Raw genomic sequence first — 27111 nt, 5'->3', positions numbered from 1 at the left:
ATGAATAATGCTGTGATGAATGTGAGTGTGCAAATAGTTCTTCAAGACCCTGTTTTGAATTCTATTGGATATATACCCAGAAGTGAGATTGCTATATCAAAAGAAACCTTTGTCTACTGTTGGTAGGAATGTAAAATGGTGCAGCCACTGTGGAAAACAGTATGGAGGCTCCTAAAAAATAAAAAAAATAGAAATACTTGTACACATTCTTGCCAGCATTAGTTGTTTTCTGTTCTTTTGATAGTGGCCATACTGATGGGTATGAGGAAATACCTCATGGTGGTTTTGATTTGCATTTCCTTAATGGTTAGTAATGTTGGGCATCTTTTTATGTGCTTATTGGCCATTTGTATATATTCTCTTTTTTCCCCATTAGTTTCAGGTGTACAAAACAACGTAATAGTTAGATATTTAAACCCCTCATACAATGATAACACACTCCCCAAGCTATTTCCCCTCTGACATCTTATATAGCTGTTACAATAACATCAACTATCTTTGTATGTTGTACTCCATGTCTTGTGACTATATATACCTATATATTTAGTTATAATTGACACTCAATATTATTCTACTTCAGCTTCAGGTGTACAGCACGGTGGTCAGGCATCTGCACAGTCTATGAAGTGATCCCCCTGATAAGCCCAGTGCCCATCTGGCACCTGTGTGGACAAAACCCCAAAAAACAGTTTCCAGGCTCTCGGCCTCACATAGAAAGGTGCTGGCTCGGGTAGTAAATGGCCATCAACTGTGATCAGATGGCCAGCAGCTGTGGCTAGTTGGCCGTCAGCTGTAACCTGTAAGCCATTGGCCACTAATATAACGGCTGTGGCTACGCTAGCAGGAATAGAATGGGGGCTAGCAAGAAGATGGTGGCTGGCAAGCGTGGACTGCTGTTAGGCAGATTATGTAGATCCTGCTTCCTGTGTCTCCAGCCCAGCCGCCAGCGAGAATATATTGGTTTGACTCCCCTATCTATGGCTCCATGGGTGTTCCTTTTAGGCCTTACCGTGTCCTGCATTCTTGGGCGGGGAGCGGGAGCTGAGACCCTGCATGACAAATGGCGCAGCGAGCAGGGTCCCCTGCGCCACACATGGCGTAGCCGGCAGGATACGGTGCTGGCCAAAGCTTTCCGAAGGGCAGTGGAGCAGTTTGTGCGTATGAAAGCTCAGTCTGAGGAAGACCAGGAGGAGCAGCTACCGGAGAGCTCGATTCCCGTGGAGGGGTGGAAAGAGGTGGATGGTTCCCCAACCAGCAGAGGCCGGAGAAAGCGGAGAAAGCGAAGGTTGTTGCCGCCCTGTGGGCTGGGAACTGCTTGCTGAGGCAGCCCGGATGTGGCACTTGTCCCAGGAGGAAATGCATGCTGAGTCCTCCGTGGGAGATGAGGGAGAGGTCAAGGTCATCCCTCACCCCCAGGACAGCCCTGGTGAATGACTATGGACTATGGGGAATTGCCTTCCATCCCTGATTTAATGGACACTTGACTGTTTGGGAACATACCACCATGTAGTGGGACTGGCGAGAATGTTTGCTTTTGTGTCTTGACTGGCTGCCATTGATAATATGTAAGCACCTTGATGTGAGCCGCTGTTGTTCCAGCACAGTACCCCGAGAGGCCCAGAGAGAGTGGCAGTGCCCTGAAAGGCCCTGGCTGTGTCCAGGAAGTCTGGCTGTGTCCAGAGAGTGGCAGTGCCCTGAGAGCCCTGGCTGTGTCCAGGAAGTCTGGCTGTGTCCAGAGAGTGGCAGTGCCCTGAGAGCCCTGGCTGTGTCCAGGAAGTCTGGCTGTGTCCAGAGAGTGGCAGTGCCCTGAGAGCCCTGGCTGTGTCCAGGAAGTCTGGCTGTGTCCAGAGAGTGGCAGTGCCCTGAGAGCCCTGGCTGTGTCCAGGAAGTCTGGCTGTTTCCAGAGAGAGTGGCAGTGCCCTGAGAGGCCCTGGCTGTGTCCAGGAAGTCTGGCTGTGTCCAGAGAGAGTGGCAGTGCCCTGAGAAACTCTGGCTGTGCCCAGGGAAACAGGTGGTACCCTAAGAAGCCCAGGAAGTCTGGCTGTGCCCAGAAGTACTGTGGTGGTCCCCTGAGAAAACCTGGCTGTGCCCGGGGAGACTGGTGGTACCTTAAGAAGCCCAGGAAGTCTGGCTGTGCCCAGAAGTACTGGTGGTGCCCTGAGAAACCCTGGCTGTGCCCAGAGAGCCTGGCTGTGTTCAGGATAGTGCATTCACCTCCAGGCTCCTTGCACAGGGCCCCTCGCAGAAGACGCTTGTCGCGTAGATTGTGAGGCGAGACCCTGTAGGGGTGGAGTGTGTGGACAAAACCCAAAAAAACAGTTTCCAGGCTCTCGGCCTCACATAGAAAGGTGCTGGCTCGGGTAGTAAATGGCCATCAACTGTGATCAGATGGCCAGCAGCTGTGGCTAGTTGGCCGTCAGCTGTAACCCGTAAGCCATTGGCCACTAATATAACGGCTGTGGCTACGCTAGCAGGAATAGAATGGGGGCTAGCAAGAAGATGGTGGCTGGCAAGCGTGGACTGCTGTTAGGCAGATTATGTAGATCCTGCTTCCTGTGTCTCCAGCCCAGCCGCCAGCGAGAATATATTGGTTTGACTTCCCTACCTATGGCTCCGTGGGTGTTCCTTTTTGGCCTTACCGTGTCCTGCGTTCTTGGGCGGGGAGCGGGAGCTGAGACCCTGCATGACAAATGGCGCAGCGAGCAGGGTCCCCTGCGCCACACACCTTACGTGATCTTTACAACATTGTTGATTATGTTCCCCACACTGTATTAACTATCAACTTGTATTTCGTAATGCCTTCACCTTTTTCACCCTGACCCCAACCCCATTCCCATCTGTCACCCTGATAGATCTAGTACTTTATTGTCCCAGAGGCTCCTTAAACTCTCCTCAGTTCTTTGGATTTTTTTCTTTTTGCTATTCTGGTTGGGTGTTTTCTGCTGCCTTATCTTCTACATCGTGGATTGGATCCTCTGCTTCATCTAATCTACTGTTGATTTCCTGTAATATATTCTTTGTTTCCATTATTGTATCCTTTGTTTCTGATTGGTTCTTTTTCATGGTTTCCATCTCCATTTTTATGAGATCATTGAGCATTCTTATAACCAGTGTTTGGAACTCTGCGTCTGATAGGTTGCTTATCTCTGTTTCACTTAGTTCTTTTTCTAGAGCTTTGTTCTGTTCTTTTATTTGGGACATGTTTCTTTGTCTCCCCATTTTGGCTGCCTCCCTGTGTTTGTTTCTATGTATTAGGTAGGGCTACTATGTCTTCCAGTCTTAGTAAGTGGCCTCATGTAGTAGCTATGTTGTGGGGTTTAGTGGCACAGTCTTTCTGGTCACCTGAGCCACACACTCCAGGTGTGTCCTTTGTGTGGGTTGTGTGTGCTGTCCTCTTGTAGTTGAGCCTTGGTTGATAATTGCACATCAATGTGAGGTGCAATCGACTGATCCAGAGCTCACTTGTTGTAAGGACTGGCCTTGAGTACAGTGGAATGTTTGTTATGCAGGGGCTGATCGTATAGAGCAGGATCTGCCTGAACAGGACTCTGGTGCCTGCCCAATCTACCCCTTGGGTGTGTTATACTTGGAGACAGATAGGTGATGCTCCAGCTAGTTTTGAAGCTGGCTACTGGGGACACCAGCCCCAGGACTACCTTGGAGGGGATCCGCCACAGCCTGTGTCCCACCTGAGGCAACCCAGTGGTAGCCATAAAGAAATCTGCAGATGTGTGCCACCTGTGCTGTGCTTGGAAGTGCCTTTAAGAGACCAAGTGGCGAACCAAGGGTGGCTGCCCCTAGTGCTGGCTTAGGGCTGCTCAGCCAGAGGTACAGGACACACTCAAATCAGATGCTGCCTGTCTGGGTTCTGTGAATCTTTGAGAGACCCTAGGAAAGTGCAGCTTGAGGCACGGCAGGCTTTCTGCATGAGAATGACACTGAAAGCAGCCTGGGTGTGCCCTAAAGTTGGGCAGGGCCAGGTCTTAAATCGCCATGTCATGGCAAACTAATGGCGGAGACTCAGAAAAATGTGGCCACCTGTGTTCGCATAATGGGAAGGAGGGCTCAACAAAGAAACAATGGTTTCTGCCAGCTCCTCCATCCAGGAGAAAGCCACCTCTCCAGCCCTCGTCCTAAGCCAGAGAGCTCAGTTCCCCACCCTTTGTCCCTGCTGCTTTTTCAGCTGCTGCCCCAGCGCTGGAGCTCAGAGTGAGTGATTCCACTGGTTGGTAAGTCTGCGTGCAGTCCCTTTAAGAGGAGGGCCTGTGAGTGCAGCCACACTATCTCACTCAACCCAAATCTCTGCTGTTTTTCACAACCAAAAAGTATGGGGACTTCTCTCCCCGGCATTGAAACCCTGGGCTGGGGTGGGGCTGGTATATCTTACTCCTTTAGGGGATGGGGGGACCCCCACAGCCAAAAGAGCCCTCCTGATCTTTAATGGTCACACATGGGTATGGGACCAGCCCGTGCTGCATCTCTGCCCTTCCTTCCAGTCTGGAGGAGGCTTCTTTTGCATGTCTTTAGTAGAAAGACTTCAGTTGAGCTTGATTTTAGGTGATTCTCAATAATGGTTGTTTTGTAGATTAGTTGTAATTTTGATGTGGTTGTGAGAGAAGGTAAGCATAGTGATAACCTACTGCGCCATCTTGGTTGTCTCCCTGTACTCTGTATGTATTCTTTAGGGAAATGTCTATTCAAGTTATTTGCCTATATTTTAATTGGATTATTTGTTGTTGTTGAGTTGTAGAAGTTCCTTATATATTCTGGATATTAAATGCTTATCAGATATGTGACATGCAATTATTTTCTTCCATTCCATAGGTTGCCTTTTCATTCTGTTGATTGTTTCTTTGAACGTGCAGACGTTTTTGTATATGGAATACAGAAAAGGTCCAACTTCATTCTCTTGCATGTGGATAACCAACCAGTTTTCCAAACACTATTTATTGAAGAGAACGTCCTTTTTTTCATTGTGTAGTTTTGCACCCTTTCAAAAATCATTTGGCCGTATAGGCAAGGATTTATTTATGGACTGTCTATTCTGTTTGATTGGATAATATATCTATCTTTATGCCGGTACCATGTCGTCTTAGTTACTGTTGCTTTGAAATGTGTTTTGAATCAAGAAGTGTGAGGCCTCCAGCTTTGTTCTTCTTTTTAAAGAATGTTTTAGCTAGTCATGGTTCCTTCAGATTCCATATGAATTTTAGGATATTTTTCTATTCTGAAGAAATTGCCAGTGGAATTTTGATGGGAGTTGAATCTGTCGATCTTTTGGGGTCATATGGACATTTTAACAATATTGAGTCTTACAATCCACAAGCGTGAAGTGTCTTTCCATTTATTTGTATCTTCTTTGATATTTTTAGCAACGTTTTGTAGTTTTTAATGTATGAGTCTTTCATCTCCTAGGTTAAGTTTATTCCTAAGTATTTTATTGTTTTTGATGCGATAGCAAATGGGATTGCTTTCTTAATTTTTTTTTTTTTGGACTGGTCATTGGTAGTGCAGAGAAACACAATTAATTTTTGTGTGTTGCTATTGTATCCTGCAACTTAGCTGAAATTGTTTTTATGTGTAACTGTCTTTGTCTGGATTTTTAGGTTTTTCTACAGACACGTGTATTAGCTCCTTCTAAGGAGATACTGGTGACTTGGAGTGCCCTCCAGAGAGAAGGTAGGGAGGTGTCTGCCAGCCGCCCTGGTCTCTGGGGAGGATTACAAATTAGCCCCTAAATGTGTTTTAAATTAGAATTGTGACCCTCAGGCAGCATCTTTTAAAGTGTGCAAATAGACCCCACTTAGGGAAAACCGGGAGGTAGACATTTTTTGCCTGCTCTCTCAGCACTGACCCCTGGGGAAATAGCCGTAGCAAGTGCTCCAGTCAGTTAATAACTGCTTTTTTGTTTGCTATCTTCTTGTGGGTTTCAAGGATGGCAAACTTGCTGGTTTTCAGAGGTAGATATTTTGGGTGCTCTTTCCTCAGGTGGAAGTCTTAAATATTGGGGGACTAGATGTTGGATGTAAACTTTTCCCTCCTCAGGTAGAAGCTAGGATTTTTGAGTTCCTCCTGACGATATATCACTGTGTCAAGAGTAGGGTTTGTGGTGAGTTTGCGTCTCAGCCTTTCCTACCCGTTTGGTATATTTTCTCATTTGCCTGATGTATACGTGTCACTCAGCTAGTTTCTGGATTTCTTTCAGAGGGGGCGTTGCTCTGTGTGTAGCTGTAGATTCAGTGTGTCTTTGGGAGGAAGTGAGTTTAGGAGCATCATTTGTCTCCACCTTGGACCAGAACTCTTTGACTCTGGCTTTATAGTTTTCATCAAGTTTAGAAATTTTTCAGCCATTAATATTTCAATTATTTTCTGCTCATCTTCTTCTTAGATACTTTCAGTCACAGGTGTGTAAGGTTATTCACTAATACTATGTTAACGTTTTATTAATCTTTTTAAATATGAAAGGATAACTATTAAACACACAAATTCAAGAACATTCAAGTTTGTTTTTTTAAGAGATTACAGAATGAGGAGACAGAGCAGATCAATTGTAATGGTATATAGATATACAGTGCCAAAAAAAGTACACACATTTTAAGAAAGGAAAAAACTGTATTAATTGTAATACTCAATATATACCGATAACAAAAGATGAATACAAGTCACATTTGACTTCTGCAATTACAAGAGGTGTTCAAAGTGGTTACCATCAGCATCTAGATACTTCTGATTATGGCAAACGACTGCTTGAGCAACGCTGACCAAAATGTCCACTTGTATGCATTTTTTTTTTTAGCAATTGGACAATTAACCTTCACCCTCGGTACATATACTATGCTTACCAGATTGAGTATGTAGAGATACTGACTTCAATGTTCAAAATAACAACATGAATTTATATGTCCCGAAGCTGTTTATACTCTATGACTGCTAAATGGGAAACTTCTCAGCAGATCAACATCCCCAGACTTATTTCCCCTAGGAAGTTTGCCATGCTGTCATTGGTATATATTATTTTGGAATGTAGTAACACATAAAGTTCTCTCTTTGGTCCTTTTCTACTTTGCCTACTCCATTATCTCTCTTCCTACCCAACCCAAGACTCTGGGAATCAACCTTCTTTGAGCAAGACCAGCTTAGTCGCGACAGAAGGTAGAGACCCGAATGGCTCTAGGCAGAGGAAAAATCTCCAGTAATAGTTTTAATTCTGCATTCACTTTTCCTTTCAGCAGTTACCTAATTATACCTAAGATGGTGTGAAACCTTTACCTTGGTCCTGTGGTTTCCCTTTATCAACCAGGGTATGCGTTATTTTAAGTTTGCAACTGTACACATATGCAATATTTAACTAAACACCCAGAAACTTTGTGGAGAGCACCATATAATTTCCAAGGAGAATGTGTAAGGTGAGGGTAGAGAGGGCAGGAAAATCAAGAGAGAATCCATTAAGGAAAACATGGCAATTCACACAATAAATGCTCTCACGAAATACTTTAAAATGGACAAGTTAAATTTTAAGTGGTATCCCCCCAAACATTTTCTCATGGTTTTAGTGCTCATCAAAGACATAATGTATGCCTCTAGGAGAGGAAATTATTTTTTTTAACCTACAGAATGGTTAGCACACCAGTTCTAGGTTGAGTCTCTAAAAAGCACACATAGCTCATTGTTCGAAGCAATGAATAAAGTAAGCTTTTTGACTCATTTAATTCCTAAAACATCCATTAACTTTAAGCCCTGCACCTTGAACTCCTACGTACTAGGCTAATACTGCGCATTTTTCTGCATGTGGCAGTGGCAAGTAATTAGGGAAACTAATGAGCTGATTTTCCTTTGGCGGATCTAACTCAAAGATCATATTGTTAGTCCAAAGAACTATTCCAGGCATTTTAAGTAATCTTAATCCGTATTTTAGACTCTGTCAAGAGAGAAAACACTAAAATTTTAAAATAAATCCTGCATCTTGCCCTGGAGTCTAATCAAGATCTAACGGCTATGTGAAGAACTCTCTCACCCCAGCTTACAATATACACCAGCAAACATTAAGTGAACAATAACAATCACAAATTCATATCTTTGATAAAAGGATGTAACAAAGCTTCTTCTGCTGTCATTCTTGAAGCTGGATTTAGATGTAGAAGTTTATCAAGCAGGCCAGAAGCTCCATCAGGTACCTCTTCCCTGCCTTCTAGATTGGTAGTATAAACATCAGAATGACCCCCACAGTCATTTCTGTTCCCTTTATACAGTGAATTAATTCCCTGAGTGCTGTGCTAGAGATGTTTGTATGAGGTGAGAAGCTTTATGGTCAGTCTTCTCTGAAAATGTTGGTTCGTGAGGCCCTTGTATACCACTTGTTAATTTGGGAGTGTTAGAAGTTAGAATCTATCCCTCTGAGCTTCTCACAGAGTTTTAAGTCTTGTGCTGGGATTTCTTTTTTTGTTTTTGTTTTTTACCCTCATAACGAATCTTTATTATTTGCTGCAGAACAGTATCTTGAAGGGATAGGAAAATTGCCCAAAGATAAACTCCATTTGGAGCTTAGGTGTAATGTTTTTTAAAATTTTTAATTTGGTTTCAGGTGTACAAAACAATGTAATAGACATTTACAGCCCTCACAAAGTGATAACCCTAACCCCCCCAATCTACTACCTCTCTGACATCGTATATAGCTGCTACAATATCATTGACTATATTCCGTATGCTGTACTTTACATCCGTTTATATGTATGTATATATAAGCATGTATATGTGTGTGTGTGTGTGTGTGTGTGTATAATTATAGTTGACATTCAATGTTATTCTACTTCAGCTTCATGTGTACAGCGCAGTGGTCAGGCATCTACACAGTTGATGAAGTGATCCCCCAATAAGTCCAGTGCCCATCTGTCCAGTACCTACATAATATTTACAACATTATTGATTATATTCCCCATACTGTATTTCATATTCCCATGACTATATTGTGACAACCAATTTGTGCTTTCTAATCCCCTCACCTTCTCTCCCATCCCCACCCCCCTCCCATCTAGCAATCATCAGTTTTTTCTCTGTCTCTTGAGTCTATTTCTGTTTTGTTTGCTTGTTTATTCTGTTCTTCAGATTCCACATATAAGTGAGATCATATGGTATTTGTTTTTCTTAGTCTTATTTCACTTAGTGTAATATTGTCTAAGTCCATTCATGTTGTTGCAAATGGTAAGATTTCTTTCTTTTTTATGGCTGAGTAATACTCCACTGTATAAATATGCCACAGTTTCTTTAGCCAGTCATTTAAATGATGGGCATTTCAGTTGTTTCCATATCTTGGCTATTATGAATAACACTGCAGTAAACATAGGGGTGCATATATTTTTTTTGAATTAGTGTTTTGGATTTCTTTGGATAAATACCCAGGAGTGGAATTGCTGAGTCATAAGGAAGTTCTATTTTTAATTTTTTGAGGAACCTCCATACCATTTTCCACAGTAGCTGCACCAATTTGCAGTCCCACCAACAGTGCACAAGTGTTGCCTTTTCTCTACATCTGCACCAACACTTGTTGTTTGTTTGTGCTGGGACTTCTTTGCTTCCAAAATTGATTTGCCAAAAGTTTTTGCCTGAATAGTTTCTGAACTATTTGCCTGAATAGTTTCTCTGGATACACGAATTGTCATAACTTGAGCCAAAGCAATTAAATCATCACTTGCTTTATAAAACATATCAACCACTGAGCAAAGAAAGGAATGTGACACCTGCAGACCACATGGTCAATTGCTGTAGTTTGGGGCACTTTGTCAAGATCTCTGGTGCTCTGATTCCTGGTGTACTTGCCCTCAGGGCAACTGTTGCTGACTTGAAAGGCAATATGGCACATTTCATCTGCTGCTTGAGAGTCACAGGTCAGGCTAGCTGAGGAAGAACTGGTAATTTTCGTCATCACACTACTGTTCATAACTTCTGTAGAAACAGCCTTCCTTTTTTTGCTGCTAACTTTCTACACAGTATATCCACAGTCTGACTGCTTCATAGATTTCACTCAGGGCTCTCATGTGAAATGGAGCTGTGTATTTTGAAGTTTCTTTCTCCAAAAACAGAGTGCTGGGCAGAAGGGCTTATAGATCCCTCCTTTCCATCTTTTCCTTGTTTAATCTGAATTTGTGTATTTGGGGAGAGCCTTTTAACAGAAGTTTTTGTGGTGGGCTGCTGATCTAACTGCTTAGGTGCTGCTGGGCCACTCAGTGAAAACTTGTTTCTGGTGATTCGATGGGATGCGTTTTGTGAACATCTTTCCTGCTGAGTTTCAGACAGGACGAATTTGAGAAGCTCTATTTTCGTATCATGGATTCCTTGGGCCAAACCAAAGTTTACCAAGGCATACTTTTTCAGGTGCCTCATATATATATATAAAAGAAATTGTGGGGCTTCACCTCACAGTGAACAGTACCAAACTAATGAATGATTTCAAAGCTTTGAACAGATTAAACATATACTCCTGTACTTCTTGAAAAGAAAGAGAATTCACGACGTCTAACAAAAGGACTCATGCTCCAGATACGGCATAGTGATCACCACATGGTCATTCTCCCCAAAGCAGTACTAACTCCTAGGACACTGTCTGCCCACCAGCCACTGGTAGGTATTGGAGCTCAGCTTATGGAATAACCTGTTGGAATTAGTGTTTTAGGGCACTTTTCTCTTCCGGTCATGCTTGTAATTGCTGTGGTCAAGTAAACAGACCAGACAGTGCCTTCTGCAATTTTGTCCTTAATCTTCACATTACCGAGCTATGGTCCAGCTTCATAAAGCTCCTCAATGTACCTTTTGTAACACCTGGTAGTTTTAAATTCTGCTCACGTGTTTTGAATGAGTTATCTGCCTGCAATCGGTCATACAGGGAAAAGCCGTAGGTTCATCCACCTGACTCCCCAAAGAGCCTCCATCACAAAACAAGTGGGATGCAAAATGCTAGCTAAGGGGTCATGGCCACAGGGAGCAAAGCAGCTGTGAAAATTAGAAGCGGTTTAAGGGAATGTGACTTCTGTTAGCTCCCCAGAGGCCTGGGTCTCTGCCTCCAACAGCGCCCCGCCTAGCCAGTCTTACACGTTTTATTTTGAAGTTTATATTGCTGTATTTTTAAATTCACTATCTTTTCTTTTGTTATGTCTAACGTTGGGGAGACTTTGTTACTTTAGTGAAGCTGGTGGGGTTCAGAGCTATCAAGATCCAACTGTTTGTGTTTATTAATGTTAGTGTAACTGTCTTTGTAGGGATAGGATGATGAAGGTAGAGGAATATGGTTATTTATCTTTGGAAGAATCTTTTCTTTCTTTTCTTTTTAAATGAGCCTTAGGAGGGTGAATGAACAAATTCAGCCATACCAGTATCATAATTATATCATTTCTTCATTACATGACTGCTTAAACTTGGAAATTCAAATACTGAATATACACAACACAATACAATCATACAAAATAAGGGAGATAATCAATACAATACATTGCAAGGTATGCAATGCGATGCAATACAATATAAAAAGCAGGAGAAAATAATATGGTTAAGGTGGTTGGAGGAAATGGAGAAGAAAAGGCAAAAGAGAAAGGAAGTTCTCACAGTAGGGACTACATTTTAGTCATTGTTGTACATCCATTAGGAAAACAGCCAATGTAAACACATTTATTGGCACCTCCTATATGCCAGGTATGGTTCTATATCCTTTAATCTTTATAACTTAACTGCAAAGCAGTTATTAGTATATCTTAAGAGGAAATATACCGTGTTTCCCTGAAAACAAGACCTAGCTGGACAATCAACTCTAATGCGTCTTTTAGAGCAAAAATTAATATAAGACCGGTATTATATTATATTATACCCTGTTTCCCCGAAAATAAGACCTAGCTGGATTATCAGCTCTAATGCGTCTTTTGGAACAAAATTGAATATAAGACTCGGTCTTATATTACATAAGACCGAGTCTTATAGTAAAATAAGACCGAGTCTTATATTCATTTTTGCTCCAAAAGACGCATTAGAGCTGATGGTCCGGCTAGGTCTTATTTTTGGGGACACAAGGTAGTCAAAAAAGGTTAGGTAACTTGTCCAACATGGTACAATGCCTTTCATACGCTAGGTCTTGAATCAATATTAGCCGAATAAATGAATACATAGTCATTCAAATGAAAGATATTTTATGAATTTTCCCTGCTTCTTTATAATCTTTCCTAGAAAGATGCTAAACTCATAACTACAAGCTAGGGAAAGGCCCATGTATTCAGTAATAGCAACCATAATAACAGCACTAACACATATAGACTTCTTGTTTGATTTACATATGTTAACTAACTTAATCTTGATAACACTGTTAGGTAGATACCATCTTTATTCTTCATTTTACAGGTGAGGAAACTGAGGTGCAGAGAGACGAAATAGCTTGTTCAAAGTCATCCTGTTAGTAAGTAGTGAAGCCAGGATTTGAACCTTGAAAGTGGAGCCTCAGGTTGTACTTGACACGTCTGAACAGTCTTGCCTCTAGTACCTTGCTGCCTTTCTTTACTGGGGTTCACCTATGAGTATCTTCACCTTGGGCTCAGACCCAGATCAAGGTTTCCCTAATTTCTCCTTTCAGGCCTCTTACAGTCACTTTGGCAAGCATTGCTTTCCACAGCCAAAGAAAAATATTGATAGAATTCCCTGCTTTTTCTGTTGCAGAAAAGACAAATTGAAGTCATAGAGGAGGGTATAAATCTCTTCAGCTTTCAGATGGCAGGGGAGGTGAACGTAAGCCAACCTTTCTGTATTTCCCAGATCACTACCTCAGCATATGAAGAAATAAAATACCCAGAAATTATAGAGCTTCTACAAATCAAATGGACCAAAGACATGAACAGAAAATTCACAAAAGAAAACAAGATGCCAGTAGCTTTATTTAAAAATCAACTTTAGCTAGATTCATTTTTGATTTTTTCTTTCTTTTGCCTTGAGATCGGCAGACTTAAAAAGATTGATGTGGCTGAAGCTGAAGTAGGAGAATAAAAATGTGAGGAGCTGAGGGACAGTGAAAAGGTAGTGGGGTTGATCGGTTATAAGTTCTGGTGAGGCTGGAGCAATGCTGGAGTTGTGGTATAAGAATGAAATGATCCGGAAGGACAGGAGGCAGTGATCAGAAATTAGGATTTTAAAATTGAGAATGTGGAGAATTTGAATTTATTGATAATGACAAAGTCTAGAGCAACACAGTACAATAAATTTATGAGTCAGATAGGTAATTTTAAATTTCCTCATAGCCCCATTAAAATAAAAAGCAGGTGAAATTAATTGTAATGTAACTTATGTAATTAAGCCAATGTACCCAAAGAATAACATTTCAACATGTAATCAATAGATTATTCATGAGATAGTTTATATTCTTTTGTATATAGTAAATCTCCAAAACTTGATGTGTAATTTTACGATCATGACATATTTCCATTTAGACTATTCACATTTCAAATGCTCATTAGCCGCAAGTGGCTGGTGAGTATTAGATTGGACAGTACAAGTCTAGAGTGTGACCACAGGAATAAGTGGTAGGGTGGAGAGACCAAAGTGTTGGCAAGATCACCTGTGTGAATACTGGAATTATCAAGAACATCATTGTCACTAAAAAGAACATATTAGACCTATATGCTATGAGTTGGAAAGATCTCGAAGACATATACACTGAAGGGAAAGTTAATTTCCAGCTTAATATGTATGGATAATACAATTTATTTAAAAAAATGTTACGTTACCAAAGAATACTGCAAGGAAAAGCGACATGGTAACTCGGTAGTGGTTACCTCTGGAGAATGGAGTAGAAATAGAATGGAGTGGTGTGAAGGGAGAATTTTCAAGTCTTGCTCTATGTAGCAAGTGTATACACACACACACACACACACACACACACACTTTGGATCACTTAACTGTCTCACAGTGAGAGAGTATTCATGTACTCATATAATAATTTCTTTGAAGAGTTAAAATATGAACACCATTGATCTATTTATTTGACTTGATTTACACACACCCTTCCCCCCATAACTTGCCCTTTCCTTAGAGTTTCAGGTATCATGAATTATTCTGAGGATGCAAAGCTGGATGGCTAACTAGCCATTTTTTTTTTCTCCCATTAGCAAAAGAGTGAATGCTTTTCACTTTGTTATACATGATGTCATAACACACCTTGTTAAGACTTCCATTTCTGCTTTGGGTTGCTTGGGGCCTCAGATGATGAAATCTTTAATCTCAATATGAACATGGTTAAGACAAGGAGAATGAGCTGTGGGGTTCATGTTGGGTCTTCTTCTTTTCATCAGATAGTCTTCATTTCCTGAACCAAGATAAATGTGTAGCGCAGGAACGTTCTAGCCGACTTAAAGAAGCATGCTGTGACCTGCTTCTTTGGATTTTAAGCTAGTCTATGGCAGGGACTGAATCTTTGTCCCTGGGTGCCTATATGAAAGCGTAGCAAATGGGCACTCAATACATGTTCTTTAAAAAGCACAGTAAAAATTATTTGTTAATGATAACCTACTAAGTATAGAGAATCAGTTTAGAGAAAAGGGTTGTATGCTATTTCTATATTTTGCTTTTTTATGAACTTCTAACTCCTTCAAAATTTAGGTCCAATGTCACTTTTCCCCACAGCTTTCTCTTCTAGGTAGTTGACAGGGACACACCCATTGTGCCCACAGAATTACGTGTATCCCTCTCAAACCCTCTTATGCTATGTGTTCACATTGTTAATTTCTCTTCTAATTGTGAATTTTGTCTGAGGAAGGACCATCTCTTATTGCATGTAACAAGGTGCCTGAGATGTAGCAGGTGCTTAATCAATGTTTGATGAATGAATATATAAGTGTATAGGTCAGAATTTGAGGCCTCAAACCCATTTCCATATACAATGAGGAAAGAAAGACAAAACTTACATTTATTTATTGAATTACTGAATATTTATTGAGTACCTGCTATATAGTAGGCAAAAGGAACAGAAACAAAGTGTCCAGAGTTAGTTTTAGCTCCTTCAGCAATGCCTGAGTCCTCATAAAAAAATCCATTCTGCTGATTTAATGTCCATTCATTCTTCGGTTAATCTTCATATACAGTTTTCTCAAGTATACTTTCAAATGTTGCATAATGTTGTAGACCATTAAATACGCCAACGACTGTCTGAAAGACTAGAGGAATCACCATTGCCTTTATCTCTGTTTGACAAAGCATTAGCCAATAATGTAAAACCCTTCCTTTTGGTGGCAGTGGGACAGTATGATACCTAAAAAGGAAAAAGAGTTAACCACTTCTCCTGGATGCGTGTTCTATGAAAAATTCATTGATTTCTCTTAAACTAACAAGTTCTAGCTCTTTCATGAAGCTAGCCAAAAGGCTAAAAGTTAGCTATTTTTAATACCAAACTACTTACTATATTTTGATTAAAGTGTGTCATTGCCAGTAAAGGATAAAGAGAGTTTACTAATATTAAAAAAAAAAAATAAAGGAAGGAAGGAAACGAACAAAAAGACTTACTTGACGGCCAGACGTCCATTTTTAGTAAAAGCCAGAGCACTGGGATATAGAACACCACACACTATGCCAATCAGTGAACTCCTGAGAACACAGTTTTCCTTGCTTATATTACCTGGAAAACAAAAGTAAATGTGGTCTCCCTTTAAAACTCACGATAAACATTAAGAAAGTCTTGTGTCCCCAAAGAGTAGTTATCTGTATTGTCCTCAACTATAGTGAAACAGTAGAAAGAATATTAGAAATTCACTCTATGGCACGTAATAAGACTAAATGCACATCTGAAAAATGCTCTTATTATATTTTACATAAGGAGAGTTAAGTTTTACATAGGTGGTTGGAGAAGCAACTTCATAAAAAAAAGACTATTAAAGTAGCAGGGCAGACATCTGGATTCTAGATTAACACACTTCTTTTTTTTTAGACTTTATTGGGGAACTGTGTTTTTCCCAGGACCCATCAGCTCCAAGTCAAGTTTTTGTTCTTTCAGTCTTAGTTGTGGAGGGCGCAGCTCAGCTCTAAGTCCAGTTGCTATTTTCAATCTAGCTGTGGGGGCGCAGCCCACCATCCCTTGCAGGAGTGGAACTGGCAACCTTGTGGTTGAGAGCTCGTTCTCTAACCATCTGAGCCATCTGGCCGCCTGCGAGCTCAGCAGCAGCTCAGTAGCAGCTTGTTGTCTCCACTCTAGTTGCGCAGCTCACTGGCCCATGTGGGAATCAAACCAGCAACCTTGTTGCTCAGAGCTCATGCTCTAACCAACTGAGCCATCTGTCTGCCCCTAAAACACTTTTATTATCTATGTGTTAGGCATGTGCCAGGTGCTAGGGATACAGTGTTGCATAAAAGAGACCCAATCTTTGACCTTCAGGCTAGTCTACCAGGAAAGAAAGACATTGGACAAATATTTAAATAAATAAATTTAAGCATGCACAATGCTTTGAAGTTAAAATGAAAAGAATGTATCTAGAAACCTAACCAGCCCTGAGAAAAACCTGGGGTTTCCCTGGGGAAGAGATATTTAATCAGGGACATGAGGAACAGGGTTCCATCAATTACTAGTTGTGAAACTTAAGGCAAGGGGAGGAGGCAGGAAATAACATTAGAAGCCCATAATACGCCAGATACTATGTTAAGACATTTACTATACGTTGTCTTAATTCTCACAACAATCCTGTGAGGTACTATTAGTCCTAATTCACAGATAAGACAACTGAGTCTCATATTAAATGACTTGCCCAATTTCACAAAACTTAAATGGAAGGAGGTAGGATCTGAAATCGTGTGTAGTAGGGCAAAATCTGCTTTTTCCTTAGTGCATTACGTTGCTTCTTATATTTGAACATGTCTCTGCTTTCGTTGCTTCTCTGTGAAAAAGACCCAATACTACTCGCCCTGCCTGATAAGGAGGACTGTTGGGATGAAACAAGGCAATATATGTGAAAGTACATTGTGAGTGATAAAGCAATACACAAATGTAAGGGATTATTATGAGCACTAGCAACAGTATATGTTAATGGGTAATTTTACATAGACATAAACACATACTTTAATGAATTTAAATTTACCTGAATACAAAGCATCTGTTACAAAGAGCTTATAAGTAACTATAGTAGACAAAAATGGAAGTGTAGTCAATGACGCGTATGTCTTTAAAGCATCATGTTTAACCTTGAAGCAGTGTCTGAAAATGAAGTTTGCCAGCACTCCAGAGAAACTAGCTGTTGTTCCAAAGACCACTGTTCCATATATATTTAAAGTCCTAATAGGAAAAACAAACAAAAAATTAAGTTCAACATAATATTCCCTTAATGGAGATATATCCTTTCCTCAATAGTCATTTGTTATTACATATTTACCCAACATCAGATATGTCTTGAGCACTTACTATGTGCAAGGTGTTTTCTATATGCAGAAGATGAGGTAGTGAATAAAGAAAAAAAAATCCCACTCCTCGTGAACTTGCATTCAAATCAGAGGATATAATTCTCTTCCTGAGAATATTTAGAGTGGTTCTAAAATGGAGCTCTTTTAAAGAGAGAATAAATTTGGACCACAAATATATATGGTATTGCACCATAGCCAAATTTTATGAGCTGTCTAAATCCAAGAATACTGTTCTTGCTACTAAAAAAATTAATTTGCTTAAGGTCATTTGAAAAAAGTTTACATTTGGTCAGGCCTTCTAGAAAATAACTATTTCTTAATTAGTCCAGATATACTTAAAATAATTTGCCCAGGATTTCCAAAACTTCATCCAAAGATATTTGCTAGATCTAGTTGGACTTATTTTGACTGATTCCTAAATCCAGAAATGCCTAAGGTCTAAGATCCACATCTTTTGATTTTTATTTTTTTGAGCTCCAATAATCTAAAAGTCAAAATGGTAATATGAAACCGTATGTACATCATGGAAGCTGTATTCCTTTTTGTTAAACTCAGCACTGTGGCTGAGGTAATCAATTCTAAACTGAATTTAATTACAAATGATAATGAATTAAATATAAGTAGCCCCCAAAATGGTATTCTCCTAATTACTTTTAATTTAAAAATAGTTTATTGCACAAGAAATATTTCAGTAATAATTTTAGCCTTTTTAAGAAGCAAAAGAAATTATCCCCAGCCCCAATTTCCAAAAAACCCCCACTATTTTCATCTGTTCATGTTTCCCTCCAGTTTTTTTTTAAATAAGCTTTCTTTATAGCCAACTCAATAAAGTGAATAGAATTTTAGATACCCAGAAACAATGGTAATACAGAAGATTTGCAAATAAAGTTTTTGTTTTTTTTTTGTTTTTAAAGATTTTCAGTCTGGATGGGTCTCTTACTTTTCTTTTCTAAGATATTCAATTTTTTTTTCAAGGATTTCGATGACCATTGGTCTTCTGAGTTTTGCATCTCCTACAGAAGGACTGGGTTGACCATGTGTGTGTGTTGCCATCTTGATATCCTGGAAAACACAAAATTCCAGAACCATAAGAGCTAACGATATTAATATTAAATCTTATAAATTCTACAGATTCAAATTAAAAAACATTTAGGCTTTAGTAATGTGTCAGGTACTGTCATGTACTTTCACGTACGTTGTTAATGATTCAATCAACATTTAATGAGCTCTTATTATCTGCTAGACAATGGCTTTTTAATTCACACAACAATTTTAAGAAATTGGTAGGATAATGATCATCTCTACTTTTATCAATGAGAAAAATGAGGTTCAGAAATGTTGACTTGCCTTAGGACTTAGTTTAGAACGATAACTTACTGAGATACTGAGTTTTTATTTTATTCATAGTTTTCCCCAAAGGCAGCCAGGCCTTTGTAATTCTTGCTCTAGCTTTTTCAGAGCTGGAAGAAAATAGTAGCTACTTGTTGACAACTATCTGTATCTTCTGTCTCATGAAAGCCTGAGCTCATTTTAGAGATTATGTTGAGTTTCCTGGAAAGTTGAGAGAGAGAGCAGGGATTGCCTTGCAGAACAGTGAGAGACAAAAATCACAAAGAGGGACACTGTTCCAGGCTAGGGCAAGGCAGTGGATCATGGCTACCTTGCATTATATGAGTTACATATCCAGCTCCCTAGTAGTACCTGGGGTGAAAGCAGGGCCTTTCCTGGAAGTTGCTGTGTGGTATACCGGTGAGCAGGGTCTCATGGCACTGGACACCAGCGCTGGAGGTTCCTGCGTCCCAAGTGTGGTGTATGAATAGGTGGTTGCCAATGTCAAGGGACCACGAGGATTTGGCCAGTACCGTTTTCACAGAAACCGATGGTAAAACAACACACAACACCCTGCATCCTCAGAAAGGATCCTTTCTGAATGTTTTGCTCTGGGTAAGACTCTCAGATCTCTGTGAAAAGTCTTAATAACATTAAATTTTTTGCCACACTAGAATAATGGGATTCCAGGTTAGCCAATGAATAGATAAAAAGAAAAGTCTGTGGCCCGTCACAATTTATACCAATCTCCATTTTAACATCAAATTTAGTTAAGGGCATAGACTAAATCTCAAATTTCCGGAGTCCCACGCAAGAAAATTATAGTGGATTAAGTGTAATGAACACAGAAGTTACTTAATAAATCAGTGATTTTCAACCTCTCCTGTGCACAAGAATCACGTGGGGAGTTTATTTGAAATGCAGTCTCTTGAGCTCCCTCCTGAGATATGTGGATTCAACAGGAGTAGGGTGAAACTTAGAAATCTGCATTTTAATAGCACCAAGTGTTCTGATGCTGGCAGTCAACGGACACATGTTGAACATCACTGTAATACTCATTTGCTGAATAAGCTGAGGTCAGACAACTAAGTTTGTGAACTTGTTGCAAAGATGTTGCTAACCTTTTTTTGACATCAGAGGAATTATTTATTAGGAATTTGTATCAAATGGGCAATCAGTTAACCAAATTTACTGTTTGGAAGTGCTGAAAAGGCTTCGTGAAAAAGATAGATGACCTGAACTTTTCACCAACAATTCCTGGCTCTTGCTTCACGACAATACACCAGCTCACACGGCACTGTCTGTGAGGGTTTTTACCCAGTAAACATGTAACTATTGGAGCACCCTCCCTACTCACCTGATCTGGCCCCCAATGATTTCTTTCTTTAACCAAAGATAAAGGAAATATTGAAAAGAAGACATTTTGATGACATTCAGGACATCAAGGGTAATACGATGACAGCTCTAGCTCTGATGGCCATTGCAGAAAGAGTTACAAAATTGCTTTGAAGGGTGGACTAGGCACTGGGATCGGTGCATAGCTTCCCAAGGGGCGTACTTCGAAGGTGACCATAGTGATATTCAGCAATGATGTATGTAGCACTTTTTCTAGGATGAGTTCTTGAACTTAATTGTCTGACCTCGTATGTACCAATCCTAACCCTAATTAATGAAAGGCCAATTCATCCATGGTATCAATATCCTGAAGATATGGGTTCCTTTGAACATTTGTATGGTATTACACAGATTAATTAATAATGAACTAGTTCTTTTCCCTGCATCATTTCAGACTGTACTCAAGCTACTATGTTTCCCCGAAAATAAGACCTAGCCAGACAATCAGCTCTAATGCATCTTTTGGAGCAATAATTAATATAAGATCCGGTATTATATTAATTATATTATATTGTATTATATTATTATACCAGGTCTTATAGTAAAATAAGACTAGGTCTCATTTTAATTTTTGTTCTAAAAGACGTATTAGAGCTGTTTGTCCAGCTAGGTCTTATTTTCGGGGAAACATGGTAGTTCTATCTTTTTCTTTAAAATATCTGGGGAGGACAGGGAAAATTTTTATTTTTTTTTTACAAATTACAGTTTCTCAGGGACTAGATTTAATCTTTTGCCTCTGACATCTAAATGGAAAATGGAAAAGAAGAGATAGTAACATCTGTGGGGAGGTTCTATATCTGCTGTTCTATGAAGGCAGAAGTCAGTAACATAATTAACCAGAAACCTTGAATACATTTTTTGTTTTGCTGTCATCCAATTCATTGAAGTCCCTTACTCCTCACAAAGAAAACTTTCAGGCAATGACTTGTATCCACCTCCTACCTTGTCTAGGATACAGACACCCAGGATTATGAGCCTAAAATACTAAAACAGGACAGCAAATATTTATTGAGTGCCTAGTCTTTGGAAGGTACTGTTATTAAAACACAAAAATATACGGACAGCTTTCTGATAGGTTTTTGACAAGTATTGAAACATAAAGATTTGGGCTATAACCAACATTTTATCTAAAAATTAGTCCAAGGCCACTCAACTGGTCTCCATGATCATACCAGAAAGAGTGTATTTATGTAGATTTATAGTTTACAAAGCATTTTATGGTTTTGTAGTGCTTTTATGTGTACTATTTCACCTGACTTTCAGAATTTTATTCAACAATCTTCCATCATTTGACAACCCTTGGGATAATCAAGATGTAGTCATCCTCAGGGACACACAACCCGGACGGAGGTCAGGACAAAAAGGCAGGGAATTTAAAAGGCAGAGTGAGTATGCCATGAAAACAAAAGCCAAACTTAACCTATCCAGGGTAAATGTGGGAAGGCTTCCCAGAGGAAGTGACATTTACACGAATATCCAAAAGAGAAGAATTTGACGCGCGCTCTGTGGGGAGGGAGAGATGCAGGGATGCCTTTCAAGTTGAAGGAAAGGCCAGTGCAAAGGCCAGGGGGCAAGAAAAAACAAGCGGTAAGCAATCCAGACTGGACTTTAGGTCTCCTACATTCTCTCCGCCTCTTTCCATTGCAACTGGAGACTTGATTGAGTCCTGCATGGACCTGGGAGCTGTTCTCTTTAGATACTCAAGCCCCTTGTACATCATTCCAGAAGAGTCCGCCAACACTTGAGGCTACAGAAATCAGGGCCCATGCCACCTGGGTTTCCGCCTACCTTGGGCACTTCCCCAGCTCCCACCGGCACCACACTTCCATCCCTCGGGTCAGCCCCGGCCTCACGCCCGAGCGCCGCCATCTTGAGGGCTCACGTGACCGGCGCGTGGGCGGGGACCCAGGCCGCCGGGGAGCGGAGAGGTGCGGGCTCACGCCTCTCTCCTGCAGTCCCGGCCCGCCCGGCCCGCCCCGACTTAGTCAAAAGCCGCGCCCTCCATCCCGGCTGGGATTGGGTGCGGCTTCCTGAAATTACGGCCTCTCATTGGCTTCCAGGAGATCCGGACTCCCGTAGGCCCGCCCCCCCGCCAGCCCTGCATTCCCTTCGTCGCTATTTGTTAGCCTGGCTCCCTCCGCTCCCATCCCGAGGGAGACGGGGGGCGGTCCGAGCGCAGGGAGGTTGCTGCGCGCGTTCCTCTCTTCTGGGCACCGCGGGTAGCTGGGGCCGAGCTGCCCGCCCCGCTCACTCCCCGGGGGAGCTCAGCCCCTGGCGTGGCCCAGGTGTGAAGGCTCTGGCTTCTCGGGCACCTCCTCCCCGGAGCCCACCCTGCGCCAGGGCAGCCCCGACTGGCCTCCTCCCCTCGCAGCCGACTGACTCCTCTCCCTAATCTTTAGTGCCCTCACATTCCATCCTTTCACTCCGCTTGGAAAGGGACCAGAGGGAAATTTGCCCCCTAATTCCCGACAAGACCCCCGTGCCAGCCAGTGTCTCGGGGTGGGGGGCGCTGCAAGGAGGCCGGGCGCCTTTCTGTGCACGCTCAGCGCCCAGCCCTATCTCCCAGACCAGCAACCCCCGACCCTCCAGCCTCCATGTCTTAGAGAAGCCAGATCCGAGAGTTATATAATTTCTAGTGCTGCTGTTTCTCCTGCCTGAGGAAACACTTCATCGCTCGGAGGGTGCAGGACATTTCTGTGCTCTTCTACATAAGAACGGGGAGTGGGTAGGGGCGGCCAGCGGTAGCACAGATTTCTTGTCTTTTCTGCACAAGGAAGGTGGGTAGTTTGGAGAGAGATTGAGAGAAAGGGTGGATGTGGAAGCCAAGCAGCCGAACACTCTCATTTAGGAAATCGCGAACCCTCTCTGCACAGCTTGTGCTCACATGCCTAATATTACTACAGCGTCTCAGAAAACACCTTTGCGGGAAGGTTTGACTTCTCTGGAGCAGTCTCAGTGTTTTTCCTCGCTGGATAGGCAGCTGCTTGAATGCGAAGAGATGGCATGATGTGAATGACTCCAGTGTGAAGAAATTTGCTTCGCCAACTCATCCTGCATCAAGTGCCCATTGAGTAGCACTGTCACTTTAATGTCTCCATGCCAAGGGATTGCTTTCCTTCTTTTCAGTCCTCTCGGTTAATACACGGGAGGATCAGAATCAGAGGGGCATTAAGGATCAAGCCTGAGGGGCTTGGAGAACACAGAAGAAAAAAAAAATGAAAGTGACAGCAAGCTGGATCCTGTCTTACTGAGGGGGCGAGATCTGGAACTTCTGGTCCAGTAAATAGAAAGGGGCCTTTCAAGTCTGTGTTCTGCCCCAGGAAACTGTTCAAACTCACCCACCTTTTTAGAGACCAGTCAAAGAGGTTTTTAAAAGTATTTTTATTTTTTGGAGGGGTGTTTAAATTTTTCTCTAAAGAACTGAGGATCTTTCTCATCAACCAGTTCATTTTTGAATTAGATCATGTATTGAGTAATGAAACAGCTTTGTAAATTTGGTTTGTGCCTTAATTGAGTTAGTCATTGATCTCCAAAAATGTTGCTGCCTGAAGAGGAGTTTTAATAATATTTTCTATGCTTACAATAATTTTATCAGCTTTTTAAAAAACAGAATATTTTATAAAAATTGTAAACTTGAAAAACTCAAAAGTTATTTTTCACTAAACTCTGTGGGCAATGTCAAAAGTTTAATTGTGGAAAAGATACGCTGTTTTTTCTTTACCTGAAAGAAGACAGCCTGGATTTCAAAACAAAACAGGTGAAGTGGTTTGCAACAGTTACCTGGCTCTTGGCTTCAATCCAGTTGGATCAAGTTGAGACCTGAAAAGAGATCCTGCATCCTGTGGCGGTAGAAGGACCCAAGAATGCCAGTCAAGAAGAAAGGTGGGCTATGAGGCTTTTTATATAATATATGTTTCTCCCTTTTCTTGGTTCTGGTATTTGCAATTTAAATTGCATTCCATTTGAGAGTAAAATTTTGCTTAGGCTTGGGGAGATATTTATTATAATAATGTCTTTTCTGTGGCACATCGTTCAGTGATATAATTTTGCTAACATGAAATGAAGTAGGACTATAGTATTTAATTATAGACATTGATGACTTCATAAATCAGGTTGTCTAAATCACCATTTATAAAGAGGATAGATTTGGTACCATAGGTTTGGGATTTTCTTCAGCTTGTTTTCTTAGCTTGTTAAAGGTCACTCTTAAAAATCTTTAAGAACGAAACTTGTACAGTGTTCTTCGTCATGGTTTTAGTAATTATCAAGTGAATTACATGGTTGTAAAAGATAGCAAACCTGCACTGAAAATAATTATAGATTTATTATTTATCTTTTGGTTGAAAATAGATTTCATATTTGGGTTTACTCTAGTGTAAATCTTCACTTTTGTGATAAAGGACAATTTGGGTAACTGTGTGCCTTTTCAGATGTATGCAATATCCGATAACATGATTGGCAAGTTCTTCAAGTGAGGCAAACACCTGACTCCTACCACTTATCCATTCCTGAAATTGATCAAGAGCCAATGGGTTCCTGACATATAGTTTATTATAGCTCAGAGCTTGGGATTTACCTTAGCCTAGATCTATCCCAGGTTAACTTGGTTCCTAAGGATCCTAGTGAAACAAGTGAAACCAACTTCTTTTTTTTTTTTCTTGGCCATGTACAGAAGATCAGATCAACTATAGTTTTCTCGAGAGTTTTGAACCAAAAATTATATGAACACCACTGAACTCTACTATACTGGGCTAGCATAGATCCAAATATTGCCCAGTTATATGAGTTGCTACAACCTGAAACTAAAGTTCAGGGTGAAGGTTAAAGTGTAGCCTGGCTCTGCATGATGTTGAATCCGTCTACCTGTGGATTTGGAAGGTGCATTGAGAAAACTTATGATCCGTGAGATGCTTTATCCAACTGTTATCTGTAGAGATGTAAAATGATATATAAAATTTTTGAAACACCTAGCAATGTCCTTTTGTACACTGGGATTTAAGGCTGGGATTATTTCCTTCTCTCAGTCCCAGTCTCCCTCATTGTCACCGAGAGAAGTACTTGTAAATGCTCTATGAGATTTTGGAGCCACACCTGTCTAGACCTGACAATAGTGGCTTGTCTGGAACAAGAGTGGTTTTGGTAATGTAGCCAATAAATGATATGGCTCTTTGACTTATTTAACTTACAGTGTATTTTAATTCTTTCTACCATTTATTGTTCTCAAGACATTGTCCCTATTGGACTACTTTATTTTAGACTTATAATTGAATTAAACACATTGCGTGTGTGTGTTTTTGTGTGTGTGTGTGTGTGTGTGTGTGTGTGTGTGTGTGAGGAGGGGGCGAGGGAGAGGGAGAAGGAGAGAGATATAAAAGGATAAAAAGGAATCTAGGAAGGAGGAGGAGGAGGAAGTGCAATTGATATTTTAGGTGTAACTTAACTAAGCCGGTGATCTTAAGGTTTTTAAACCCAATAGACTGAGTCTCTTAAAAGTTCCTACCTTTAAAGGAAGTTACAAAAATTGCTGATACATTATTGAAACTTATACTTTATGAGAAGTAATTTAATTTTTATTTCCCTTTTCCCTCTTTCTTCCTTCCTCCCTCTTCCCCTCTTTCTTTCCTTCCTGCCTCCCTTCCTCCCTCTTCCCCCCTTCATCCCTCCATCCCTCTTTTTCTTTCTTCCTTCTTTAACAATGAATTGCTTGTAATGGATCAAATTTTTAAGGAATCAACAAGTTCTAATTAGCAAAACAAGTATATATTTGGGTTATACTAAAGTATATGCATATGTAATTTACTTTATGAACTGGTCTCTTTAAATCTATTTAGAAAAACAATTTATCTTGTTTTTAATCTCTTAAAACCAGTAGTATTAAGATATATTTTTGAATTTTTACACAACTAGCCAAATAAATTGTGACATGTGCATTATATTTTTAATTGACTAAGCTTACTTTTGTACTATTTCTAAAATATAAGTAAAACATAACCTAGATTTATTCTGCAGAGAGTACTATCCTCTGTCATCTTGAATCTTTTTTCTTTCTTCATTGTGACATCTGGTAGATATGATGGAAGAGCTAGATTAATGTAATTTTAACAATAAGCATCTTTATTGAGCCACATGTTTAATCATTGTTGAATACGTTCGTGTTAAAATAAATTTTCATAGGACAGATTTCATTTGGTGTTTATTTTGTATGTTATCGTAAAAGTACAGAGGAGGTTCTCTGGTTGATAACATATAACCATGATGGGAAGTGAGAATGGGTCTGACATCTCATTAAGTCCCTTTTTAGGCACTAGTGTTGACTGCTCTTAGATAAGCTAAAACTGCTGTACCTCAAACCCCTGTACTCGCTGCTCTTTTGCTTTATGTCATAACTTCCTACCACCTACACCCCACTCTTCACATTGTTACAGATCTCAGTTTTATCAACAGAAGACTCTTTATTTCACCGTTAGAGATTTTTTCCCCAAGAATTGCTTTTCATTCAGGATTCTCTTTTCTACAGTAGTAATTTGATTTGTTCCCAACTGAGCCTTCAAGGACATCTTCGACCTCTTTTAATTTGTGAAAATTCAGAGCCAATCCAAGAAAAGTTGTATTAGCATTCTCTGATATGATGTAAGATCATGATGTATTGTAAAGGGCTATTTCAAGTGGACTTGTTGATCTGATCTGATTTCATGTTGTTTTAATGTAAGAAATAAAAGTGAATGATAATTGTGTCCTTCTGTGTTTTCAGTGGAAAGTTGATGTTTTAACAAGATATGCTTCACCAGAATTTTTTAGTATGTTGAAGTTTCTTTTTTGAATAGTTTTTTGTTCTCTTTTCATTAAGTATGTAAAGAAATCAGTGCTTTCAGTACTTTGAAATTGGTGTTCACTTCATTTCTGTGTTTTTAAAAAATTGTCCCATTAGTTACCTTCTGAGCTTCTTTTAAGTGGGTAAAGAAGTCTACCTGACATTTTTCATTTATA

General features: G+C 40.4%; 2 protein-coding genes and 1 pseudogene across 3 annotated transcripts in view; 1 reads left to right on the top strand and 2 right to left on the bottom strand.

Moving 5' to 3' along the window:
- Window positions 1-8060: 8060 nt before the first annotated feature.
- LOC308503433 (cell division cycle 7-related protein kinase-like) lies at window positions 8061-13776 on the bottom strand (annotated as a pseudogene). The gene is made up of 3 exons: window positions 13749-13776; window positions 9533-10916; window positions 8061-8433 (listed from the first exon to the last, which is right to left on the bottom strand). The product of its transcript is annotated as a cell division cycle 7-related protein kinase-like (transcript).
- A 1159-nt stretch (window positions 13777-14935) lies between these two features.
- TMEM126B (transmembrane protein 126B) lies at window positions 14936-22102 on the bottom strand. The gene is made up of 5 exons (XM_081062948.1): window positions 21913-22102; window positions 18341-18462; window positions 17082-17275; window positions 15520-15631; window positions 14936-15268 (listed from the first exon to the last, which is right to left on the bottom strand). Exons 1-5 carry the CDS (start codon window positions 21991-21993, stop codon window positions 15085-15087), a joined length of 693 nt encoding a protein of 230 aa, XP_080919074.1. The 5' UTR covers window positions 21994-22102; the 3' UTR covers window positions 14936-15084.
- A 178-nt stretch (window positions 22103-22280) lies between these two features.
- DLG2 (discs large MAGUK scaffold protein 2) overlaps window positions 22281-27111 on the top strand; it is a 1856054-nt gene continuing 1851223 nt past the window's right edge. The window contains exon 1 of the mRNA XM_081064693.1: window positions 22281-24006. Coding sequence (XP_080920819.1) covers window positions 23988-24006 — 19 coding nt within the window. The 5' untranslated portion in view covers window positions 22281-23987. The remainder of the gene's footprint in view (window positions 24007-27111) is intronic.

The sequence above is a fragment of the Rhinolophus hipposideros genome, assembly GCF_964194185.1.
Source record: "Rhinolophus hipposideros genome assembly, chromosome: 10".
Lineage (NCBI taxonomy): Eukaryota > Metazoa > Chordata > Mammalia > Chiroptera > Rhinolophidae > Rhinolophus > Rhinolophus hipposideros.
This window is presented reverse-complemented; position numbering and strand designations above follow the sequence as displayed.